At 36.7% G+C, this 25,590-nt stretch overlaps 5 protein-coding genes across 6 annotated transcripts; 2 read left to right on the top strand and 3 right to left on the bottom strand.

The window, feature by feature from the left end:
- The first annotated feature begins 2,362 nt into the window (after nucleotides 1-2,362).
- LOC147495608 (uncharacterized) lies at nucleotides 2,363-2,977 on the top strand. The gene has a single exon (XM_086568427.1). It carries the CDS (start codon nucleotides 2,363-2,365, stop codon nucleotides 2,975-2,977), a length of 615 nt encoding a protein of 204 aa, XP_086424553.1.
- A 9-nt stretch (nucleotides 2,978-2,986) lies between these two features.
- Nucleotides 2,987-4,353, top strand: LOC147495607 (uncharacterized). The gene is made up of 2 exons (XM_086568426.1): nucleotides 2,987-3,367; nucleotides 3,958-4,353. The coding sequence occupies exons 1-2, from the start codon at nucleotides 2,987-2,989 to the stop codon at nucleotides 4,351-4,353; spliced, it is 777 nt and encodes a 258-aa protein (XP_086424552.1).
- Nucleotides 4,354-8,041: 3,688 nt separating this feature from the next.
- On the bottom strand, nucleotides 8,042-9,915 carry LOC147495606 (uncharacterized). Its single transcript, XM_086568425.1, has 3 exons — nucleotides 9,768-9,915; nucleotides 9,528-9,681; nucleotides 8,042-9,430 (listed from the first exon to the last, which is right to left on the bottom strand). The coding sequence occupies exons 1-3, from the start codon at nucleotides 9,913-9,915 to the stop codon at nucleotides 8,542-8,544; spliced, it is 1,191 nt and encodes a 396-aa protein (XP_086424551.1). The 3' UTR covers nucleotides 8,042-8,541.
- A 2,739-nt stretch (nucleotides 9,916-12,654) lies between these two features.
- On the bottom strand, nucleotides 12,655-15,972 carry LOC147495605 (cytochrome b561 and DOMON domain-containing protein At3g61750-like). The gene is given in 5 exon segments (XM_086564209.1): nucleotides 12,655-12,917; nucleotides 12,920-13,136; nucleotides 13,321-13,622; nucleotides 14,286-14,682; nucleotides 15,386-15,972. Coding segments are annotated over 5 exon segments (1,191 nt in total). The 5' UTR covers nucleotides 15,608-15,972; the 3' UTR covers nucleotides 12,655-12,864.
- Nucleotides 15,973-17,873: 1,901 nt separating this feature from the next.
- LOC147495604 (cytochrome b561 and DOMON domain-containing protein At3g61750-like) lies at nucleotides 17,874-21,788 on the bottom strand. 2 transcript variants are annotated; one of them, XM_086566776.1, is made up of 4 exons: nucleotides 21,301-21,788; nucleotides 19,687-20,083; nucleotides 18,446-18,729; nucleotides 17,874-18,197 (listed from the first exon to the last, which is right to left on the bottom strand). In XM_086566776.1, the coding sequence occupies exons 1-4, from the start codon at nucleotides 21,523-21,525 to the stop codon at nucleotides 17,925-17,927; spliced, it is 1,179 nt and encodes a 392-aa protein (XP_086422902.1). In that variant the 5' UTR covers nucleotides 21,526-21,788; the 3' UTR covers nucleotides 17,874-17,924. The 2 variants fall into 2 exon arrangements, with proteins under 2 accessions (XP_086422902.1, XP_086422903.1); XM_086566777.1 differs by having other exon boundaries at nucleotides 18,446-18,642; nucleotides 21,301-21,761.
- Nucleotides 21,789-25,590: the final 3,802 nt, after the last annotated feature.

The following is a 25,590-nucleotide window of genomic DNA, read 5'->3' as shown; positions in this document are numbered from 1 at the left end:
CTATGGAAATCTTCAAACGTAGATTTGCTACCCTGGAAAAGCATTATAGGGTTGATTACTCCAATTTTGTCAGTTATCTGCGAGAGACTTGGTGGTCTTTGAGGGATCGATTCGTATATTGTTGGATTGACCAACACCTTCGCTTTGGGAGTACAATGACCATTAGGGTTGAAGGGTCTTATGCTCAAGTGAAACGTGTCCTAGGAAACTCAAATAGGCATGATTTTTTGGGTATGTTTTACTTGATCCACCCGATTTTAGAGATCCAGATGTCTTAGATTAGAGGTACGTTCGAGAAGAGTTTGATTGTAAGCAAGCACCACCACCAGATTCTGTTATTTCGTGAACTCAGAAACCTAGTCTCTATAAAATGTTTGGACTTGCTTTACGAAGAACTGAATATCTGTGTAAGTCGTGTTGCTAAGGACTATAAGTTCATTTGTGGATGTTATTTGCGCACCAGCCATAGATTTTCATGTGCTCACGAAATCATTATTCTTTAAAAACAAGAGCATCCCATCCCTTTAAATGCTACTAATCCCTTTTGGAAAACTTTGTCTATTTCTCCAAATGTGTCAGAGGGTGTTGGCCTCAATTGTAGACATTCGCTGGATATGTTTATGAAAATGTATGAAATGGCTTCTAAAGAACAACAAAAGGTTATGATTAGGAAGCTTATGGAGATTGTTGTGCAAGAAAGTACATGGCTAAAACCGCCTCGTGAGGAGGCGAAAACAAAAGGTCAACCAAAGGGCAGTGTTCAAAAAAACGGCCTAGGTGGCCGTCTAGGCGGTGCCTAGCCGTACTGTATTTCACATTAATCGGTTGATAAAACGGTGGATCGTTTAATCGGGCCTAGGCGGCGGATTAATCGGCCTAGGCGGGGCTGGACGGTTTAGAAGGTCCATTTTGTTTTTTTTTTGGCTCAATTTGTTACAAGCCCAATTAAATTTAAAATCCCAATTTGTTACAAGCCCAATTTAAATTTAGTTAAAAAGCCCGATAGGGCTTAGAAACAAACAATCGTCCTCTCGTCCTCTCCTGCTCTCTCCTCTCGTCAAATGCCCGATAGGACTAATAGTAGAAACAAACAATCGGGCTTTTGCCTCTCTCTCACTCTCTCTTCTTCAACAAACCTCTCGTCCTCTCCAGCTTTCTCTCTCACTCACCAGCTCGGTCAAGATCAGCTGCTCTCTCTCTCTCCTCTCTTCTTCTTCTTCTCTTGCTCTCTCTCTCTCTCCAGTCTCTAGTTCAAGCAACCATTTCGGTATGTATTTCTTTTCTTAATCTTCTTTTCACCTTTTTTTTCTTCTCTTTTTGCTTATTAATACAAGTCCAACTGTGAGCATTGGTAGGCTGCAATCCAGCAACCAAAATAAATTTATAACATGGATGTTGATGGACGTGGACCACTTCAATCACAAATCATGCATTAAGCTAATCTAGCTCCTAGTTTATTAGCTTCCACTAGAATACAGTCACTAGAATACTAGACTTTCATCTTGTAGACTTCATTTATTTTATACATACCTATTTGATTCATTTATTTTATACATACCTATTTTATACAGTTCAATGGCGGGAAATACAAGAAATATGGCTTCTTCTGCGGCGTCCAATGCCACCGAGTCCGATCCCGATAATCTTTTGAAACGGGATTCTAATGATGTTGGTTGGGAGTATGGGAAGTTGTTGAAGAAAGATAACCTAGATAAATGGAAGTGTAAGTTGTGTGGAAAAGAATTCAGTGGAGGTGTTTATAGAATAAAGCTACACATAGCGAACATTAGAGGACAAATAACCCCATGCTCAAAGTCTACTGATAAAGATAAAGCTAAATGTAAAGCTGCATTGGATGGAGTGAAAAAGAAGAATAGTAATAAAGAGAAGCAACAACAAAAAGTGAGAGAAGAAGTTCACATTACTAATGAAATAGATGAAGAGGTAGTGTCAAGGAAAATGCCACACACTCTCGGGCCTATGGATAAGTTTGCTTCTATTATCAGTCCTAGATCTTCAATTGATGCAAATAAGAAGATGCGACAACAAAATATCAATGATGCACTTTGGAAAGAAAGGACACATGATGTGCATCGATATTTGGCTCGATGGGTGTATGAAAATGGTGTTGCATTTCATGTTACGGATAATGATAGCTTCATAAGATTTGTTGAAGCAGTTGGTCAATTTGGTATGGGATATCAGCCTCAAGCCAATACCAATTGAAGGAGCCATTGTTGAAAGAAGAATATGAGCGAACTACAGACACACTCAAGAAGCAAAAGGAGGAGTGGGCTAAAAATGGTTGTTCTGTTATGATCGACGCTTGGACTGATCGGAAAATAAGAAGCATCATGAACTTATGTTCAATTGCAAGGAAGGCACGACTTTTCTTTCTTCATATGAAGCTTCGGAGGATGCACACACCGGAGATTTCATCTTTAAATATGTTGACAAGTGTACTGAAGATATTGGGCCACAATGTGTAGTACAAGTTGTGATGGACAATGCCTTGAACAATATGGTTGTGGCAAATTTGATGAAGATAAAGAGACCTCACATATTTTGGAGTTCATGTGTCACTCACATGTTGAACGTTATGCTTGAAGGAACCAGTAAGTTGCCTAGGTTCAAAGGAGTGATTGATAAAGCAAAGGCCTTCACTATATTTATTTATTCACATCATAACACTTTGTCAATGATGAGGAGAGCTACGAAGAAAAGAGACATAGTGAGGCCAGGAGTCACTAGATTTGCAACTGCATTACTAACTTTGCAAAGTTTGATGGATAAAAAAGAAAAGTTGAGGAAAATGTTTACTAGTGATGATTGGGAGAAGTTCAAATGGTCCAAGACTGTGAAGGGGAAAACGGCGTATTCCACTATTTTAAGTATGACATTTTGGAATGGAGTAACACTTTGCTTGAAAGTGTTTGCTCCTTTAGTGAAGGTACTTCGCCTTGTTGATGGGGATTGAAAGCCATCAATGCCCTTTTTACATGGTGAATTGTTGCAAGCAAAAGAGGAGATTAAAGAGGCATTCAAGAATGTGGAGGATAACTACAAACCCATTCTTAATATTATTAAGGACAAAGGCGATGGTCGGCTTGATGGTCTATTACATTTGGCGGCCTACTTTAAAAATCCTTATTTCTTCTTCAAAAATTCAAACATTAAAGATGATCCATTTGTCAATGATGCCTTTTTCACATGTGTTGAGAAGTTCTTCGCCGATGACTTTGATATGCAAGATCATGTCTCTAATGTCGAGTTGATGAAGTATAAGAACAAAGAGGGTGGGTTTGGAAGAGCCTTAGCTACGGCGGGATGTGCCAAGAATGATGATAATTATGATATGGGTAAGACCGTCAGAGTGTAAGACTATATGTTATTATGCTTATCTAAATAATATTGCCTAGTTATTCATTTGCATTATGTGTTATTAAATTATTAATTAATACTAGGGTTAGTTAGACTTACCCCCCCCCCCCCATTTCAGTGATCCAACGGTCATATTTCTTCATCTGAAAAAAAAAATCATCTCGTAACCGTTGGATCTTGCAATTGGGGGGGTATCACTAATATTTTTGAAAAACGGGGGGGGAGTAACACTAATTGCAACTGGTAATGGGGGGGTCAGTCTAACTAACCCTTAATACTAACTTGTGTTATATATATATATATATAATATATATATATATATATATATATATATTGTGTGTGCTTATCTACTGACTAGTTGGATGGTGGTCCAACTATGACACTCTTACACCCAACTTGCAAAAAATGGCTTCAAAGATACTCTCATTGACTACTAGTTCATCAGGATGTGAGAGAAATTGAAGCACTTTTGAGGGGGTATGTACTGACTATGACATATGTAGTATGGACGTGTGGTTAACTAATCGGATCACTTAAAAGTTTACTAACATTTTTTCAAACTTCTCTTTTATGTAGATAAGGAATATACTAGATACAGAGAGATTGAACAATCTAGTCTATGTCCAATTCAATGCTAGGATCATCAACAAGAATAGAAGTCAAATGGAAAAAGAGGTAGATGTACTACTAGCTAGTGAAGTTAGTACCGCACAAGGATGGATTGTTAATGGTGGGAAAGATGATGATGAAGAAATTGCACCCGGTTTGGGGGTTACTTGGGGAATGGTTGGAGAAGCATCCAGAGTGGATGATGTCTTAGAGCCTCGAAGAAGTGCTAGAAATGTTGAAGTTAGGGAGCTCCATTGCATGAAGAGGATTTTATACCAGATGAGGACACCGAGGATGAAGGAGAACATGACTGAGTTTGAATCCGATGAAGAGATCGTGTTAGAGAGATATGGAGAGGAATAGTAGTTAGACAAATAGTGAAATATTTCCACCCTTTTGTTAAAGCACTACTTGCTGCAAGTCCATGAAAGATACTAGATCAAAAACATCATTTGTTTTGTTAAGTGTATTTTCTGTTAATTTGGTCTGTTACTCTATTTTGCCAAGTTTATTTGACTATTTGAGTATTTCAGATGGTAGAGTCTATAAGTCTATGTACAATTTGAATGAAGTATTCAATTTTTGATGTTTGTTAGTTTTAGGTGGTAGACTCTATGTATTTCAGTGGGAAATGACTATCACTTTGGATGAAGTCTCTCAAATCCTAGGAGTCTCGATAAAATGAAGAGTCGTGCAAGGGAACATTGATTTGAAGTTAAAACAGACTAAGAAACTAGTAAACCGCACTCTTGATATATTTCTGGGAGGGATTAAGACGGAGTTGCAAGCCAACCACTTCATATCAAAACTAAGGTTAGAATTCTTGAAGCATCACATGGCCGGGAAGGTGCATGATAGTTGCAAGCCAACCATTTCATATCAAAACTAAGGTTAGAGGTTATTTGTTATTCTTAGCTTCTTTGGATGTACGCTTTTCCCCGACAAGTCTGGGACTCAGTGCCTGTTTGTTACTTAAAGTTGTTGTTGAAGTTGATCAAGATCAAAGACTATGCGTGGGGTGCAACAATACTTGCATATTTATACCGCGGTCTTAGTGCTGCCACAGGTGCCAAAGTGAAAGACATTTTAGGTTATTTCACTCTCTTACATGTCAATCTTTAGTATTTTCGTTTATCTTTTCAATATTAATTTTATCTATTTATTAGTATCTTAACTATGTGTATATAAATCTAGGCGTGGATCTACGAGTACTTCTTGTGCTTTAGGCCAATCCCAAACCTCCAGCATGAGTTGGCCTAATCTCGATGTCGTAGGCACTCAGTTACCGCTCCTCACTATGCTAACACAAAACATACATTGCAGTGTTATCGAAAGTTTCTTAATGATACAAATTGTTTAAGTGTAAGTATATATGGATTTGTTTAATATTTTATTGATTAATTGATCATTAGAGTATGTGATTAATGATTGATTTTCTCATATGACAAGTTGAATGGTGGCCCTACAATAATGTCAGAGCTACATGCCCGGTAGATGAGATTGCTTATTTTGATGGATTTATATGTTTTCTTGCGTTGGTGTCGTTGAACTTAACGCTGTTTGTAAGATGTTGTGTCAGTTGGGTCACGTGCAGTTTATACCCGCCAATCCTTCATAGCCAACCATCGCGATGAGAACTACTTGCGGACGCGAGTATGAGGTGACAAAACTAGTCGTATGCGGGAGAGAGGTCTGCAATTGGGTGGGCCTGTGATTCTCGAGGAAGCAAGGACCGAGTTCCTCAATGCGGAAAAGTTGACCTGATGCAAGTTTATTGGTGGGTATTACCATCGTGATTGTGTCTGATGGATTTGGTGTATGGATTTGGTATATGGATTAAGGTTGTATGTATAGATTAGGGTTTATTGTGTAATTTGATGGATTTGGTACGTAGTGTATGGTTTTGATATGTGGATTAGGATTTGGTGCATGGATTAGGGTTTACTGTGTAATTTGATGGATTTAGTGTATGGTTTTGGTGGAAATCTAGTTTGCGAATGCTATATAAATGTATGAAATTTGAAGTTATTTGTATATGAATTATTAGTTTTTATTAGGATGTATAGTTAGTTTTTATTTGGTCGTTTGAATTTGGTTTAGATATGAAGTGAACAAAATAAAAAAAAAAAAAATTAAAAATGTTTGGATTTTGGTCCAGACGACCTAGCCAGGTAGCACAAAACCATCCAAAATGACATGACCATGTCGCTACCCGAGGTTTTGTGTCTTAACGACCTTGTCATACTACTTCAGGTCCCTCAACAACCTCTTCAGATCGCTTCAGTATAGTCTAAACAATCTCTTCAGACCGTCTGGGTATACACCTAAACGACCCAACCATGCCGTCCAAATATTTCTTACCCGAGATTTCTCCGTCGGTGGGTTTGTTTTTTGTGGTAAATGTGGTTTCGGAGAAGACTTCTCCACCGGCGGGTTTGGAATATCAGATTTCGATGGTGTTGGTTTACGACAAGGCTTGGACTTTGGCGTACATTCTGATTGTTGCGATGAGACCCACTATTCATACTCATGTTGGGAATGTTCAAAACCAGATGGATCTCGCTTTGAAAAGTTCTTATGCATCCTCAGTTGGAAGCCTTCTCTTGCAGCTATCCTTAGGCAATGTTCTAAAAAACGCTAGGCGGTAGTCGGGCGGTAAGGGAGCGCCTAGTGCCTAGGCCTTCTAGGCGGCGCCTAAACGGGCTAGGCACTAGGTGGTTTTATTTATTTAATTAATTAATTATATATATAATTATTATTATTTTCTCCGGATAGAACAAGTTATTTGATACGTGGAAAGACTTAGCTTGATATCAAAGTTGTTGGAATTGAAAAGGCGAAACGAAATGGAAAAATGGGTAACCGTTTTTCTTCTTTCTTTCATCTGTTTCTCTTGGTTGAAGTGATTGTTTTTTATGTAATTGTATTGTATTGTAAACTGCATGAATTGATTGCAATGGGATGAACTACTTTTAATGAAATCAATATTTTCCTTTTTCCAGTTGAATTCCACATGAATGCCTCGTCTGTATTCACAAAACACACACCGATTCCCACTGAAATACATAGAGACTACCACCTGAAACTAACAAACATAAGAAATTGAATACTTCATTCAAATTGTACATAGACTCATAGAGTCTACCATCTGAAATACTCAAATAGTCAAATAAACTTGGCAAAACAGAGTAACAAACCAAGTTAACAGAAAATACACTTAGCAAAACAAATGTTGTTTTTGATCTAATATCTTTCATGGACTTGCAGCAAGTAATGCTTTAACAAAAGGGTGGAAATATTCCACTATTTGTCTAACTACTCTTCCTCTCCATATCTTTCTAACACGATCTCTTCATCGGATTCAAACTCATAGTCCTGTTCTCCTTCATCCCTAGTGTCCTCATCTTATACAAAATCCTCTTCATGGAGCTCTCTAACTTCAGCATTTCTAGCACTTCTTCGAGGCTCTAAGACATCATCCGCTCCGGATGCTTCTCCAACCATTCCCCAAGTAACCCCCGAACCAGGTGCAATTTCTTCATCATCATCATCCCCACCATTAACAATCCATCCTTGTGCGGTATTAGCTTCACTAGCTAGTAGTACATCTACCTCTTTTTCCTTTTGCCTTCTATTCTTGTTGATGATCCTAGCATTGAATTGGACATAGACATGATTGTTCAATCTCTCTGTATCTAGTCTATTCCTTTTTTATGTATGTATCTACATAAAAGAGAAGTTTGAAAAAATGTTAGTACACTTTTAAGTGATCCACACTATATATGTCATAGTCAGTACATACCCCCTTAAAAGTGCTCCAATTTCTCTCGCATCCCGATGAACTAGTAGTCAACGAGAGTATCTTTGAAGCCATTTTTTGCAAATTGGGTGTAAGAGTGCCATAGTTGGACCACCATCCAACTAGTCAGTAGATAAGCACACACAATATATATATATATATATATATATATATATATATATATATATATATATATATATATATATATATATATATATATATATATATATATATATATATATATAGCACGTAAAAGTTAGTATTAATTAATAATTAATAACACATAATGCAAATGAATAACTAGGTAATACTATTTAGATAAGCATAATAACATATAGTCTTACACTCTTACGATCTTACCTAGATCATAATTATCATCATTCTTGGCACATCCCACCGCAGCTAAGGATCTTCCAAACCCACCCTCTTTGTTCTTATACTTCATCAACTTGACATTGGAGACACGATCTTGCATATCAAAGTCATCGGCGAAGAACTTCTCAACACATGTGAAAAAGGCATCATTGACAAATGGATCATCTTTAATGTCTAAATTTTTGAAGAAGAAGTAAGGATTTAAAAAGTAGGCCGCCAAATGTAATGGACCATCAAGCCGACCATTGCTTTTGTCCTTAATAATATTAAGAATGGGTTTGTAGTTATCCTCCACATTCTTGAATGCCTCTTTAATCTCCTCCTTTGCTTGCAACAATTCACCATGTAAAAAGGGCATTGGTGGCTTTCAATCCCCATCAACAAGGCGAAGTACCTTCACTAAAGAAGCAAACACTTTCAAGCAAAGTGTTACTCCATTCCAAAATGCCATACTTAAAACAGTGGAATACACCATTTTCCCCTTCAGTCTTGGACCATTTGGACTTCTCCCAATCATCACTAGTAAACATTTTCCTCAACTTTTCTTTTTTGTCCATCAAACTTTGCAAAGTTAGGAATGCAATTGCAAATTTAGTGACTCCTGGCCTCACTATGTCTCTTTTTTTCGTAGCTCTCTTCATCATTGACAAAGTGTTATGATGTGAATAAATAAATATAGTGAAGGCCTTTGCTTTATCAATCACTCCTTTGAACCTAGGCAGCTTACCAATTCCTTCAAGCATAAGGTTCAACATGTGAGTGGCACATGAACTCCAAAATATGTGAGGTCTCTTTATCTTCATCAAATTTGCCGCAGCCATATTGTTCGAGGCATTGTCCATCACAACTTGTACTACACATTGTGGCCCAATATCTTCAATACACTTGTCAACATATTTAAAGATGAAATCTCCGCTGTGTGCATCCTCCGAAGCTTCATATGAAGAAAGAAAAGTCGTGCCTTCCTTACAATTGACACATAAGTTCATGATGCTTTTTCTTTTTCGATCAATCCAAGCGTCGGTCATAACAGAACAACCATTCTTAGCCCACTCCTCCTTTTGCTTCTTGAGTGTGTCTGTAGTTCGCTCATATTCTTCTTTCAACAATGGCTCCTTCAATTGGTATTGGCTTGGAAGCTGATATCCCAGACCAAATTGACCAACTGCTTCAACAAATCTTCTGAAGCTATCATTATCCGTAGCATGAAATGCAACACCATTTTCATATACCCATCGAGCCAAATATCGATGCACATCATGTGTCCTTTCTTTTCAAAGTGCATCATTGATATTTTGTTGTCGCATCTTTTTATTTGCATCAATTGAAGATCCCAGGACTGATAATAGAAGCAAACTTATACATAGGCCCGAGAGTGTGTGGCCTTTTCCTTGACACTACCTCTTCATCTATTTCATTAGTAATGTGAACTTCTTCTCTCACTTCTTGTTGTTGCTTCTCTTTATTACTCTTCTTCTTTTTCACTCCATCTAATGCGGCTTTACACTTAACTTTATCTTCATCAATAGACTTTGAGCAATGTTCGTTATGTGTAGCTTTATTCTATAAACACCTCCATTGAATTCTTTTCCACACAACTTACACTTCCATTTATCTAGGTTATCTTTATTGAACAACTTCCCATACTCCCAACCAACATCATTGGAATCCCGTTTCAAAAGATTATCGAGATCGGACTCAGTGGCATTGGACGCCGTGGAAGAAGCCACATTTCCCGTATTTCCCGCCATTGAACTGTATAAAATAGGTATGTATAAAATAAATGAATCAAATAGGTATGTATAAAATAAATGAAGTCTACAAGCTGAAAGTCTAGTATTCTAGTGACTGTATTCTAGTGGAAGCTACTAAACTAGGAGCTAGATTAGCTTAATGCATGATTTGTGATTGAAGTGGTCCACGTCCATCAACGTCCATGTTATAAATTTATTTTGGTTGCTGGATTGCAGCCTACCAAAGCTCACAGTTGTACTTGTATTAATAAGCAAAAAGAGAAGAAAAAAAAGGTGAAAAGAAGATTAAGAAAAGAAATACATACCGAAATGGTTGCTTGAACTGGAGACTGGAGAGAGAGAGAGAGCAGAATTGGAGAGAGCAGCAGAGAAGAAGAGCAGGAGAGAGAGAGAGGCTGATCTTGACCGAGCTGGTGAGTGAGAGAGAACAGAGAGGACGAGAGGTTTGTTGAAGAAGATCAGAGTGAGAGAGAGGCAAATGCCCGATTGTTTGTTTCTACTATCAATCCTATTGGGCATTTGACAAGACGATGAGAGGAGAGAGCAGGAGAGGACGAAAGGACGATTGTTTGTTTCTAAGCCTTATCGGGCTTTTTAGCTAAATTTAAATTGGGCTTGTAACAAATTGAGCCAAAAAAAAAACAAACAAACTACACCTTCTAAACCGTCCAGTCTCGCCTAGGCCGATTAATCCACCACCTAAGCCCGATTAAACGGTCCACCATTTTATCAACCGATTAGAGTCAAATACAGTACAGCTAGGCACTACCTAGGCCGTTTTTTTAGAACACTGAGCCACGTGCACCCCATAGTCATACAAAAGCTGCTCCGTTCCACGTCTATGCACTCTATAAGGGTCACCACCATATACAACTAGTTGGTAATTCTTGTCTTTCTTAGATTTTCTCACAATATTTCCCACTGGACGTACTTCCACCGGTGCTTCCACTATTTCCTCCACCGCTTCTTCCGTCATCCTCCTCATCCTCATCACCCGACTCTTCCTCATCATCAACATCATCGTCATTACCTTCTTTTTCACTATCCTCCTCTTCCTCTTCGCCTTCACTATCACCCTCTTCTTCCTCATCATCACCACCATCACCTACATCTACATTCTCCCCAAGAACCATATTTACATCCGGCCACATCCTCATCTAAATTTATATCCTCATCTAAATCTATATCATATCCATATCTAAACCTACATCCTCATATACAATACTCGGAACATTAGAACATTTTTCTCTTTCCACATTTTTTTTCTCTCTACTAACTCTAAATCACCTACACCTACAATATTCGGATCAATTGGCATCATCTACTTTTCGATCCCCTCTACGGACGGATGCCGAGGTGCCCATTCCCCTTTCTCCTTTTTTCTCAGGCGGGTCACTGCAACCCGAACTACTACTCTTGCTACTAAGCAATTTCTTAGTACCTGTGTAGATGGTTTTCGCTATGTACATTCTTCACATTCTTTGATTGAGGAGGCATTGCTATAAAAAAAAATTAATAATTAACAAATATTAGTAACCAAAAATTTCAATATAATAATATATGAAAACAAGCTTCATCGACAAAACGAAAACGAAAAGCAAACATAATCAATTAGAGAGAGTCGATAATCTAATTTAAAAACCAAAACTACAATGCATACGAAACCAATGAATATCGTACTCTACTATCTATATTTGTTTAAAATTTTACAAAACTATAATGCATCAATAATTCCATTTCGCTAAAAAATTGTTACAATTAATATAGTGATACAATTAAAATAATAGAATACAATAAATTTGCTGCAACAACAAGAAATCTAACTCAAAACCAAAAATAGGATTGATCGTTATTGGTAAAATGAACTAACTATATAACACATGGAAACCTCATTTTTCATTGGCAAACTTGGTCATGACATACAATGCAAACTTAACACTTCACCTATACCGCATACAAACTTAACACTTCATACAATTCAATGACAGTAAAATATTTACAAACTACAATGCATCAAAACATATAATATTTAATGAAAAAAAGAAACTCACTTTGAAATTGGTATTGAAGCGTGCAATTGGATGATGTAGTCTTGTAGAGAATTCGATTTTTTTAGTGCAATTTGAGAATGTTGGAGAATGCAATCTAGAATAATGAGGTGAATTTAAGTGCAATGTGGTGGTGTAATCTAGAAATTATAGGTGAAAGAGACGAAAGTTGAAGACGAAGGTTGGAGACGAAGGCTGGCAAGTAAGGGCTAGTAACTGGCTTTTCCAGTTTTTAGGTTTCTCGGTTCTTGGGGGTGGGGTGGGTGGGTTATGTTTTTGTGTGTTGTGCCCAACATAACTACAGACCCAAGTTGGGCTGAGTTAAGGCGGGGTCTACCCAACACAATTCCGGAGGTGTCAATAGTAAGACCCATGTAGTATTGAGGTCAAAATACAAAATACAATGATTAATATCCATTCATCAGGTATCGAATTTTAGACGACAGATTGATAAGTCCGTGCACCATGTCCCCACGGTAACCTGAACAAGGACGATACTCGTTAACGCAGACTCAAACCGCTTGAGCTATGTAAGGAGAATCGTAATTATATTGTAACCCAACTACCATAACCGTTTTAAGGCCAAAGTTGACTTTTTCAAGATCCAATACTCATGGTTTTTGCTTCAACAATGTACTTCAAAATACAGTAATACTAAAAAAGCTCAAGAAAAATGTAGAAATTCGGAGAAACAAACCTAGAAAGAATATTTTACCAACAACGTTAACAAACAGACATGATTTTGCTTGTAGACTTTGAACTATGAACACAGAAATCAATTTTCAAAAAGGACTTTATAAGTTGCTTCTAAGAAAACAAATTAACCTATGAAATAAAAGTTAAAAAAATAAAATAAAACAAATAGATAAAATTTCTTATCTATACTTCATATCACCTATCAAACTGTATTCATCTGAAATGCTGGTGGATGTGGTTTCTCAGATTTTCTCTTTGCAACAACACTTCAAGAATAATAACAGTAACAAGAATGACCGAAAGAATAAAAGCATAGACTATATTCCAAGAACGGACACCACCTCCCGCTTGAATCCCAAGTAAAATATTTAGAGCTGCCATGAACAGAGCAAGTCTCCCAAACCAGTGATGGTACAAGTTCCAATACCTACGAATTTTGGAATCTCTGTCTGGCCGTAGAAAGAAGGCCATTATCTGATACATTGAAACAAGATGTATGATCAGCTTTTGATACAACTAAATATTGTGCATATGCTGATATGCATATATATTTGCCTTCTTTTAGTGGTATACAGTTCTTCCTGTAGGCAAGCATTTAAAAAACTTTCTTCAAAACAAGTATTAAAAGGTATAATAGAAAATCGATAACTCAAAAAACCTGGAGAATGCTGAGCACTAGGACAAAGAATCCAATGCCTCTATGTGTTGGTACCATTGCGTGCATTCTTTCATATACAACCTTCCCAGCCACCACAGTAGCAAGCCCAATGATGAATCCGACAAATTGGATAGAAACATGAAGATAATACCATAATGGATCACGATGCCTCAAATATCTCGCTACAATCGCTCCAGCAGGAAGGAGCACTCCCCATCCAATAATTGCTAATACTCCGTGGTTCCTCCTCAGATATAAAACATTGTCAACTGAAGACGGTGTATTTATATTGTCCCAAGAAGCTGCAAGATTACAATTTCAATGTTAGTTATATTTCCACTGTCTTCATTAACCGCAAAACAACGGTAGGTTTTCATGATTCAATATCCATATAAGTTCTGATCAATACATAAAAAATAACCACTAGGACCCTTTATGCGTCTTAGCATGATAAGTTGATAACAGTACTCTTTATGTTTCTGTGAGCTCTATAAATAAAAAATGACCCAATTTAGATTAGTTCGAGTCTTTGTTTCCCTCCTAATCACCGGTCCCTACCCTTTCCAATATATTATCTGCATTAGCGTAACATCCAGGAATTGTAGTTGTCTGAAAAGTATATTGCTCTCAAAACCATAGATGGTTTAAAATTTTGAACCTGATTAGGAGTCTCATGGGCATGTGTATACTCTAGTATTGTAGATAAAGAGTAACAATACGTTAGTAGTTCAAAATCATGGACAAGTGAATGGTAGCTAGTCTCTGGCCTCACAGACATGGCTAGAAATTGGAGGATAGATCATGACATCATGAGCATGAGAGTCACTTCATTCATGGTTCCCCTTATTATAAACTGAACAAAAAAAAAAACTTTATGTGGCTATTAATTGTACGAGAGTGTGACTCACCAATTCACCATGTCATTGTAAATTGTATATGGTACTAAAGGGAGAAGTGTTAAATACCTCCAGAGAAGTCGTAAAGGATAGCTGTTTTATCATCATGTACTGATAACTGATGGTGGGCAGGGGTTTTTGTTCCAAAAGCTAACAAAATTGGTTGAGACTTTTGAACTTCTTCAACCTTCAACTGAAATGCCAAGTAAATGGTGGCTCCATTTATGACAACAGCAGGTGGAACATTAGTGAGTTGCAATTCTCCCTTATCAGGTATAACATTTGATGGAGTAAATCCGCGTAAATAGTACTGTTTAATATTTGCGCGACCTTCTTTACCTATCCAACCCACCATAGCACTAGCACCAATCATCATTCCATCCTTTGAAAACCCTATTCCAACCCATCCAGTTGTATATGCAGCGGATAGTACACAGGTGAGGACATTATCGGCACTCCGAGAGACCTGCAGAAGCTAACATCAAAGTATAAGAATATTGTGTCCAACTGTTTACAAATCAGGGCAATTCCAACGAAATTAACATATTTAATTAGTTTTTTTTTTTTTTTTTTTTTTTTTTTTTTTTTTTTTTAGCAAGCCTGTTTTAAATGAGATCAGTAATTCTTTGATGCTGGCGGGATTTGAGCCACAGACCTCTGGTATCATCACCCAAAAATTTTACCGACTAGCAGGCACCTGCAATTAACATATTTAGTCATGTCGCCTAACTTGAAAAGGTCCTAATTCAGAACACCTACTGGATTGCAAGCAGGCGTGGAAACTCAAGATAAGAGGTAAGGTTGCTAAACTCCCACTCATGAAGTCATGAATGAATTCTAAATTTTCATTATGTTCGATTATCTCATATACCCCTCATTGCAGCCACATTTCTTCCCTGGCCACTAAATCTAAATGTTATTTTGTAGAATGCTTATGATAACTTTAGAATGTATATAATAATATATTCCTTAAATATAAACCTTCAAATTTATTTTTGTCCTCAGATTATCCCCGATTGACGTAGCTCAGCGAATAAGTAACAAACTCTGACTGAATTTAAAATCATAATGGAAACCACATAAAACAGATTATTTGCAATTTTTTTACAAATTAACACTAAAAAAGAGATCAAAGTGAATACAACTGCAAATAATTAAGTCATACCTACCCTCAGAATATAAGTATTCCAAACAGCTCGGCATTTATAATCAGAAAGGTTGCTATATGGAACAGGAAGAAAACTCGATAAATCATTTGCACACAATTGTGCAACGACATTCTCTCCTTGGCCAACAACAGAGAAGCTCCGAGTATTCAAAAAAAGAATCATATAAACAAGGACATAGTAGACACTCAAACCAATGGCACGTCTCCGATTCAAATCTGCCATTCTTTCTCAATAGAAGCTAATTGTATGTGTATGAATTTCCTAGGAAGATGAAATGATATTGCTAGAGTTTCTAGATGGTTGAAAGGTTCCAGTTGCTTTGAGTCCAAGTTATGATAATGATGGTGGTTGGGGTGGAGGTAGTTGGTAATATATGCTGGGTAACGGAATCTCCCGCCAGTTACCACTACATCTCCATATCCCCAAGTCCCAAGTCCCAACAACACAAAAAATCCGCCACTGTAGAACCTTTTTCTTGTTTGTCTTTCTTTTGTTTTGCATTTGTTGGACAGTTGTTACAGCTAAGTTGGCTTGTATTTACTGGGGACAGTTCATTTCAGTTTAGGAATTTGGTTGGAGCAGGTCAATATATCATGTCTGTTTCTGGTTGATGGTTTTTAGTCACTTGAAAATCAAGCAAACAACTAATTATATGTTTTAAGACAGCCTCTGTTTTAGCAAAGGTGATGGTGAATCTATACCTAACTAAAGCCATTTTCCCAATGGTAAAATGCCATTTGGTTAGATTGTGAATATGAGAAAGAAAAATTATGCTCCCAATGTTTTCTCAAAATTTTGCCATTTGGTTATTTGAGTTTCCAATAGGGATGTTTGTGAATATGAAAATTGAAAATAATACTCCGAGAAAATTATGCTATTCAGCTTAATAAAGTATTATAGAAAATTGTTTTTTTCCTTGTTTTCTTCAAATTTGATTTTTTTTTTATTGCAATTACTTTTCTTTTCAGAAAAAGAAAAAAAAAAAAGAATTGTTTCAAGATCAACTAATATATATCTTCCGCTAGCTAGTTCGAAAAGAACAAAAAAAATGTTCTTACTGAAAATTTCTTTGGATCTTTTTTTGTCTTTGTGTTTTGTTTTTTATTTATTTTTTGTTTTATTTTTCAACTAATATATATCTTCCGCTAGCTAGTCCGAAAAGAACAAAAATGGGAATTCAAGTCAGGTTTATATATTTTGACGCCTAGCTTAACATATTTCATGTGGGACTAAAAATCTCAACATTCAAATGTGCAGCTCTTTATTTTGGAATTGTCCGCCGTACCATAACATTTATACGACATCTACAAAATCTTCAAATTTAAGTTGTAGAGAATGGGTCAAAATTAATTATGGAGCGGCTCATTTAGGCTAAGAGACACGACTAAATTGGGGGAAAAAAAGGGGGGAGGGGGAACGGCTGTAACGCCTAAAAACACGTTGCCACGTCTTTTGTCCGCCAGGCAGAACGGTACGTACAGTATATGCAGTTATGCACAATTTGCTTTGGATATGCGACATGGGAGTCTGCTATGCACACACAGACAAACCACAAAAAAAAAGAAAAATGAATGCACGGAAATCACAAATGCTCGCAAATACAAAAGGCGCAATTGTGCTTGTTAGTTGTAACTATAGGGACAAGGACGACAAAAAACGATGCACATCCCTTCTCCAACGTGGCAGTACTTTGGTCAGAAATATAATGGCATATACAACACGATAACAAGTAATCAAATGGAGTCATCCAATTATTGAATACAAAATAATTTTAGACAAACAAATGAGTTCCGGCACCATTCCCATACCAAAATTCTAGAGGAAAAATGTTACAGTTATGGACGTGAGTACGTGACATTTACAACCAAGTTTTTCTTACTCAAACCTATAGTAGGTCATGAGAGGATTTTCTATTCTACAAACAAAATCTGGTCAAGTGTCACTGCAAATTAATTCTCCTTCATTCAAGTTGGTTCCTCTTCTAGGTGCAGCATCAGACCGAAATTGGCTTCCCGCCATGTGTGAGTAAGTTTCCGCAATTTTCAAACAAGAACCTGTGTTAGCAAGCTGGGTTGTGTTGAACAAGGATCAAAATATCGCCGATATATCCGATATATATCGTTTTTTTGGTACACCGATATCGATATTTTTGACATATATCCACTTAACATTAAACTCTTTTTTTCCAATATAAAACTTTATATTGCCGATATAATTGATATTTATGATATATATCATTTGATTTTTTAACCATTTTTTTATATAAATCCGATATTTCTAATATTATATTTCCGATATTTTCGATAATTTAAATAGTTTGGACCGGTCACAACAAAAATAGATATATCCAATATATATCCGATATATATCGGTTTTTGGGTACACCGATAACTTGAAACAAGACCTTCATGAAGTTAATTGCTTTCTAAGTTTCCCAGGGAAAATAAATTAAAAGAAAAACCTATTTAAAATTGTCTAGTCCATTGTAGAAGAAAGGTTAGATGATGAGACTTTTTACTATAATACATGATCCACATGGTCAAAGTATATTAAACTGATAGGCCGATGGACGTGTTTCCTCAGATTTTTTTCTCCGTAATAAAACTTCACAAATGATAACAGTTAAAAGATTGATTGCAAGAATAAAACCATAGCCAATCTTCCATGTAGAGCCAGAGCCTCCAACTTCTATCCCAAGTAAAATATTCAGAGCTGCAAGGAACAGAACTAGCCTGCCTAACCAATTGTGGTACAAGTTCCAGCACCTACGTATCTTGGCATCCTTGTCAGGCCGTAGAAAGAAAGCCATTGTCTGAAACATTAAAACAAGACATATATACGATCAGTTTTGGATACAATAAAATCTAATGCATGCCTATGCATAATCTCGCATTCCCTGTCTAATTGGATTCGTATGTGGACTGATAAGACTTCCATGGTCTTCCTATGGAACACAAGCTTGCTACCCTCCATCTTATATTAAACTTACAAGAGCACACAGTCTAAAAGATTGCGACATAATATGCATTAAAAGGTACACAAATTGAGAACCCAAAAAACCTGGAGAATACAAAGTGCTACAATAAAGAGTCCGATGTCTCTATGTACTGGTAGCATGACGTGCGTTCTTTCATATAAAACCTTCCCAGCCACCACAGTAGAAAGCCCAACAACGAATCCGATAAATTGAATAGAAGCATGAAGATAAATCCATAATGGATCACGGTGCCTCAAATATCTCGCGACAATCGCTCCAGCTGGAAGGAGGACACCAAATCCAGTTATTGCTAGTACTCCATGGTTCTTCTTCAGATCAATACTATTAAATGAATAGATCAGAGTGCCTGACAGGTTGATATTTTGACATTAGCTGTATTTCCATCTTCATTTGCCATTCATTTGCCATTCATAAAATTTGGGCCCCCAAATATAATCTTATATCCATTAGGCCACATGGGTTGTTCAGTCCACCAGGATTCTATGATACGAAAAGAACGACTCTTGAAAAGATGCAAAAGCACCAGTTGATGGGTATCCATACAGCAAGCCTTGTGTAGTGGTTAATGGACAAAGGAGTGATCCCCATGCATAAGTGTCAGGGTACACCTGGGAAATGTTCGGCAAGCAGAGTGCTTTGGTGTAGCACATGCAAGTTTGAAGCAGGCCAGGGGAAGGGATCATCAAGTTCATAAATGGGGTATTACTATGAGGATTGTGGTCCTTTTGCCTATCACATGTAAGATAATGTGTTGGTGTGTGTAATATATGATGGACAATTTATAAATCACTAACCTTTCCAATGTTATAGGATTCCTAAAGTGAGAAATATGTGATCAACAATCCATAAATTAATGGGATTTGGAAGCACCTACAAGTTAAATCTGTTGCTTTGAAGATGGGACTTGAATTATATTGGTTTTGAATTCTAGATGATGGGAAATTTTGAAACTGATTAGGAGTCTCATGGGGATGGGCAAACTCTCATATTGTGCATAAGGAACATGAGTAGTTAGGAAAATATTGTTTTCATGTTATTACTTCAAAATCGTGATCAACTGACTGTCGGTCTCTGGTCTCACATAGAGTTACTAATTGGAGGATAGACATAACCATTGGAGTCATTAAACAACTCTCCACTACTGGATACAATTTTAAACAATCAACTTCATGTCGCCGCTTTTATTGTTCTAAAAAGTAAAATAAATTAATAACAACCATCTGTGTCAACTATTTGTATAAAAAGTGTGTCAGAATATTATTTCCGTGCGGCACTAAAGAAAGGAAAAGTGGGAAAAACTTACCTGCAGACAAGTCGTAAAGAATGGTAGTTTCATCATCGTGTATTGATAGCTTATTGTGGACAGGGGACTTTGTTCCAAAAGATAACAAAATTGGTTGAGCCTTGGTTAGGTCATGAACCTTCAATTGAAACGCCAAGTAAATGGTTTTTCCATTTAGGACAACAGCAGGTGGAACTTTAGTGAGTTGCAATTCTCCTTTATCAGGTAAAACATCTGCTGGAGTAAAACCGCGTAAATAGTACTGTTTGATACTTGCTCGGCCTTCTGAGTCTACCCAACCTACCATAGCACTAGAACCAACCATCAATCCATCCTTTGAAAATCCCATACCAACCCATCCACTTGTATATCCAGCAGACAGTACAAAGGTCATCACATGATTGTTACTTCGAAAGATCTGCAGAAGCTAACAGCAGAATATTAGAAAACTAAGGTTAATTGACAAATATGATAATGATTATAAAAAAGGTTAAAAAAAAATCCAAGTACAAACACATATTTAGACATGATAAGAAGTTGCTAGAGAGCCCAGATCCCCTGAATAAATAAAGGTCCTAACACTCTTAACACCGCCTACTGAATCCCGAGCAGGAAGGATTTTTTTTTTGCTAAAGGAAGGAAATTCATCATAGGAGAATACTGCTACTAAACCAGCACTCATCATTTCTGGGTTTTCAATATCTTTTTGTATTCGTGGACTTCCATTTTCTTCCTATCATCTGTACGACAATCAAAAGCCCTAATATTTTCTACCCCTATGTCCTAGCTGTTTGCAGCCATATATCTTCCGCGGCCACTAGCAAAATGATGCTATTTCAATGGAGGACTGTATCCAGTCCCTGCATTCTGTATCAGGAAAGCCATGTTTTCACCATCAAATTCCTTTCCCAAAGCGAAGTTGGAAGCACTTAAACACAGCTTGTGGGAAAACTCCAACAGCCAACTTGATAAAGTCAATGACCTGTACTTCCATGTCAATGGAAGATCCTCGACCAAATATAAAATTGAAATGTAACTCTTTTCACTCGAATATTATCTTGAGCATCGGAGCATTTACAAAAAAAAATAATTGCCCACACACTAAAATTATGACAGAAGTATATCAAAATCATTTCCAAGTGCTTGTTTACTAGTGTAGACTATATGTTTCATCAATGCCACAAAGTGCTCTGTTCCATGAAAGCAAAACGAACGAAGATTTAGCAATTTAAGACAAGGCTAATTCACTGATTCAGTAAGACTAACCTAGACAGTACTCAAAACAACCCCAAGTCCTATTGCGTGCTTGCTCTAACAGATTAACACTATATCCAATTTCGGTATCGCCAATGGTTTACGAGTTCTTACAAATATCATTAGTATTTGAGGCAATGGTTTACGTATTCTTACAAATATCATTAGTATTTGAGAGAGAAGAGAGAAATAGAGGAGAGAGAGCAAGACAGATGCGTACGTGCCTACTCATAAGGGTTCAATCAGCCCAAGAAAGAGGTGAAGTTTACCATTATACATTGTAATCTATAATTAAATTGAAATGCAATGTCGCAGAAGGACTAATAAACTAAGAGAACGTGCATTATGCTCACAAATAATCAAAACTACACGAAAACTTACCCTCAAGGCGAAAGTTTTCCAGACAGGAAGACAACTATAATCAAAAATATTGCCATACGGAACAGGAAGAATACTCGATACATTGGAATCACACATATTCATAGCCGCAATATTCTCTGCCTTGGCAACAACAGAGAAATTCCATGTGTGCAAAAACAGAATAATGGTAATAAATACGTAGTAAGCCCTTGAACAAAACACATTGCTCTCATTTGAACCCGCCATTCGATCTTTTTCCCTAATGCTATAGTACGTCTCCAAGTGGTTATCGAAAGGTTCCAGTTGCTTTGGATCCAAGTTATTATGATGGTGCAGGGTTGGGGTAGGGATGGAGGTGGTAGGATATGGAGGTGGTCGATAATGCAGGATAACGGAATCTCCCGCCAATATCCACTACATCTCCATATCCTATACAACAAATTCTGCATCTATGACATTTTTTTCATTTTCTTTCTTTCTTTTGTTTTAGTTTTACAGTTTTTACAGTTAAGTTGGTACGAAACGTATCCGATATTTGACGATGTTGATTGGGGACAGCTTATTTCGGGTAGAACCAGTCAATCGGGTTATAGCTGACCGTTTTTAATCACTAAATCAAGCAAACAACTCATTTTAAGTCATGGGATAAGCACTGATTAAAATTGAATGTTCCAAATAGCAATATAGCATAGGCAAACAGCTAGCTCTTTCTATTTTTTTTTTCAAACAACTTGCTCATTTAGCCTTTGTTTTGTCAAAGGTGGTGATTGGTTTATATCTAATTAGAGGCATTTTGATCTATAGATAGTTAAATTAATGTTACAAATGTTTTTGGGTCTTCTGCATTTTTGGTCTTACTATTAATAACAAATTTAGGGTTTGGTCTACAATTAATCGTTTATTGCATTTTGGGCCCAAATTGACAGAGTTCCGTCTATACTTTCTTAATACCCAAATTACCCAAACACGTGTACTGCACGTGAAACTAATCAACGACCATCACTTAACTGGTATTTTGCAGTTTGGTCCTAGTGATAATAGTGATATTAGGGTTTAGTCCATAATTAATCGTTTATTGCATTTTGGCCTCGTCAATCCATCTAAAATTTAATAATACCATATTTACCCTTAAAATCATTAGCCATCATTTAATAATTTGATTTTAATCAACGACTCGTCTTACACTATGTGTATCTCAACTAACCAAGCCCCAAACTTACATTTTATATTCTTCATATCTTACTACCACAACTACCACCACCTTCTCCTCCATCACTCAATTATTACCATTCTACAATCACCGTCATCTAGCTTTCTCAACTTTATACAAAGATCAAAATCATTTGTCCTATTGAACTTAAAATACTATAGGACTACAAAAATTAATTTTGAATTAAAAAAAAATATATATATATATTGGGTATTTGAAATTTCAACTTAAACTCCCCTAATAAATGAGACAAAAATCTTAATAAACCTTATCTTAACCCGAAATCCAAAAAAAATTGAGTATCAAAGATCAGCAACAAACTTGAATGTTCAAAGATTGCCGACAAACTTGAAAATATGATCGTAAAGTGAAAATATAAGAAATGGGGTTTTGATTGGTAGTTGATTGTGTTAATGGCGGCCATTGCTTTTAGATAGTGGTGGTGGTGGCGATTCAGATTGTTATGGAGGGCGAAGGTGGTGGTGGAGCGGTGTTCAAGAAAAAAATGTTAATTGTTTAAAACTGTTGGATTGAATCAATGAGATGATGTCTTGTATAGTTTTTAGTAATTGGTCCCACTTTTAATAGCAATATTTGCTGTTTGATCCTCAAATAAGTCACGTGTACGACATATGTAGGGTATTATGGGCATTTTAGAAAATATATGAACGGAATAAACGTAGGCCGTTCGGTCAACTCACAGTCAACACACTTTAACGGCAATTTGGGACCAAAGTGCAATAAACGATTAATTGTGGACCAAACCCTAAATCCACTATTAATAGTAGGACCAAAATGCAAAATACCCAATGTTTTTAGATGTTTTTTTTACTTAACCCCCCAAAGTTTGTACCCCTTTTTGTGAATACCCCTCATTTTCAAAATCCTTAGTGATTGCCCCCCACTCTGTCAATTTCATGTGTAACAAATGTTGGTATTTTGTATATTGGCAAATTTGCCCCTATTGTAAAAACCCCCCATTTTAAAAAAATATTAGTTGTTTAAAACCGTTGGATTGAATGAATGAGATGATATCATGTGTAGTTTTTAGTAATTGGTCCTACTTTTAATAGCAATATTTGCAGTTTGGTCCTCAAATAAGTCACGTGTACGACATGTGTAAGGTATTATGGGCATTTTAGAAAATATATGGACAGAATAGATGTAACGCCTGTATTTGTAATTTGTAGTTATTTATTTATTTATTTATTATTTATTTATTTAAAATTTGTTGGATTGGATTTGGGATATGTGGGCTTGATTTCCAGGCCCGAGTCTATGTTGGGCTTAGATTTCAAACCCAGGTATATATTCATATTTTTCTAGAGAATATGATTTTTAGATAAAAAAAATAAAATAAAAATGGAGGCGGAGATAAGGAAACTCGTTTGCTAGAGAGTTGGAGCCAACGATTCGGACTATGAGGGATTCGTGGAGCTTTTAATTAAGGTGAGTAGTTATGTTTTTTTTCATCGAAACTAGAGCCTTACGTCTATGAATAAAAACCTTTACTGCCGAATGTTTCCGATTAGTTTTGTTCTACTTATTTATGTCTGTCGATATCTTTTAGTTTTTATTGAAACTGTTGAAATTCTTAATTGAACTGTCGAAGCTTGATTGGGCCCGTTAATGGCGTCTCGAGCCCAAGATAAAGAAAAGGTACTGCTGTTTTGTTTGACCTCTTCTTTTGTTGTGGTTTTGAATTGGTTGTTTGATGTCGGGGGTTATATGTTTGATGTTGGTTATTAATGGTTGGGTGGGTGCTGTTGGAAAACTCAAAAAGTCGTTAATGGAAGCGCCAGCCCCATTAGAAATCGGTCTTGTATATTTATTCTGAACTGTTATGTTGTTCTGTTGGTATATGCTTTTGAACTATTAAATTGTGATTGGGATGGGTTGTTGGTGATGGGGTGGTAGCTAGTGTAGTGTGTGTGAGGGCTGTAAATGGGTGTTGTTAGAAGCTTGAAGCAAGCTGTTAATGGCGGACGACCCAGATCCCATTTAAAGGGAGGCTTAGCAATATAGGAAATCGAGTTGGGGCTTTTATTAAAGTTATTGGGTTTTTGTCAGGGAGCAAAACCGATATTATGGGGAAGGGAGAAGTGGTAGCCGGACTTGAGCTGATCCGGTGGTGGTAGCTGGTGAGGAAGACGACCTGTTGGGCGGTTGGGCTTGGGCTTTGGGCCAAAGTCTTTAGTTTTAAGTTGGGCCGGTTCTATTTTTTGTTGGGGTCAGCTCTAATTTTGTTTACATGGGCCGGTTTTCTTTTATTTTTGTGGGCTGGGCCATTGTTGTTTTAAGTGGATCTGTTTCTTTTAGATATTTCTAGTTGGGCTAAATCTATTGTTGGGCCGGTTTCTGGTTTGGCTTTTATGTTGGATCCGGCTAACATTATTTGAATCTTTGGTTGAGTCATAGGCTTGGCTAGTTGGGTCCGAACCATGACCTTAGCCATGAGCCCATGAGTCATGCACCTTTACCTTAGCCATGACATGAACTATGACCTTAGCCATGAACCATGGCTATGGCCATGAACCTGTTGAACATGGAAATGACGTGTTGACTTTGACTTTGACCGTTGACTATTGACGGTGGAATGTTGACTATTTCCAGATTTTTCACATATTTAATTTTATGGACAAATGTAATAATAAAATGTTGTCGAAAATTGTATAACCTTGTTTATCATTTTCTAATTAAGATTTGACGTGAGTAGTGTGTAACGCATATAAAGATTAGCACGTAACACAAGGGGAAATTCTTATAAGACTTGGATATATACATTTTTATGAGAATTAAACTACATACGGACTAAGATTCATGGACTTTAGTATTGGGCTTTTGACGGTTGATCAGTTTGACTTGACTTGTGATTTGGACTCGAATAATTATACGTGATATTTGGACCTGAGTTGTTCTTTCTTTTTAAAGTCGTTTCATTTTGACATTGGTAGAATGGACATATATTTTGATTATTTATATATTATTTCTATTGTGCACAAATGGAAATAATGCTTGCCTTTGATGGTGAATTGAGTTCACATATTGAACGAATACATTACATGATTGATTACTATTATGAGTTGTTACTTAAATGAATT

The sequence above is a fragment of the Coptis chinensis genome, chromosome 6, assembly GCF_015680905.1.
Source record: "Coptis chinensis isolate HL-2020 chromosome 6, ASM1568090v1, whole genome shotgun sequence".
Lineage (NCBI taxonomy): Eukaryota > Viridiplantae > Streptophyta > Magnoliopsida > Ranunculales > Ranunculaceae > Coptis > Coptis chinensis.
Note: the sequence above shows the minus strand (reverse complement) of the source record. Positions and strands in the feature narration are given on the sequence as shown.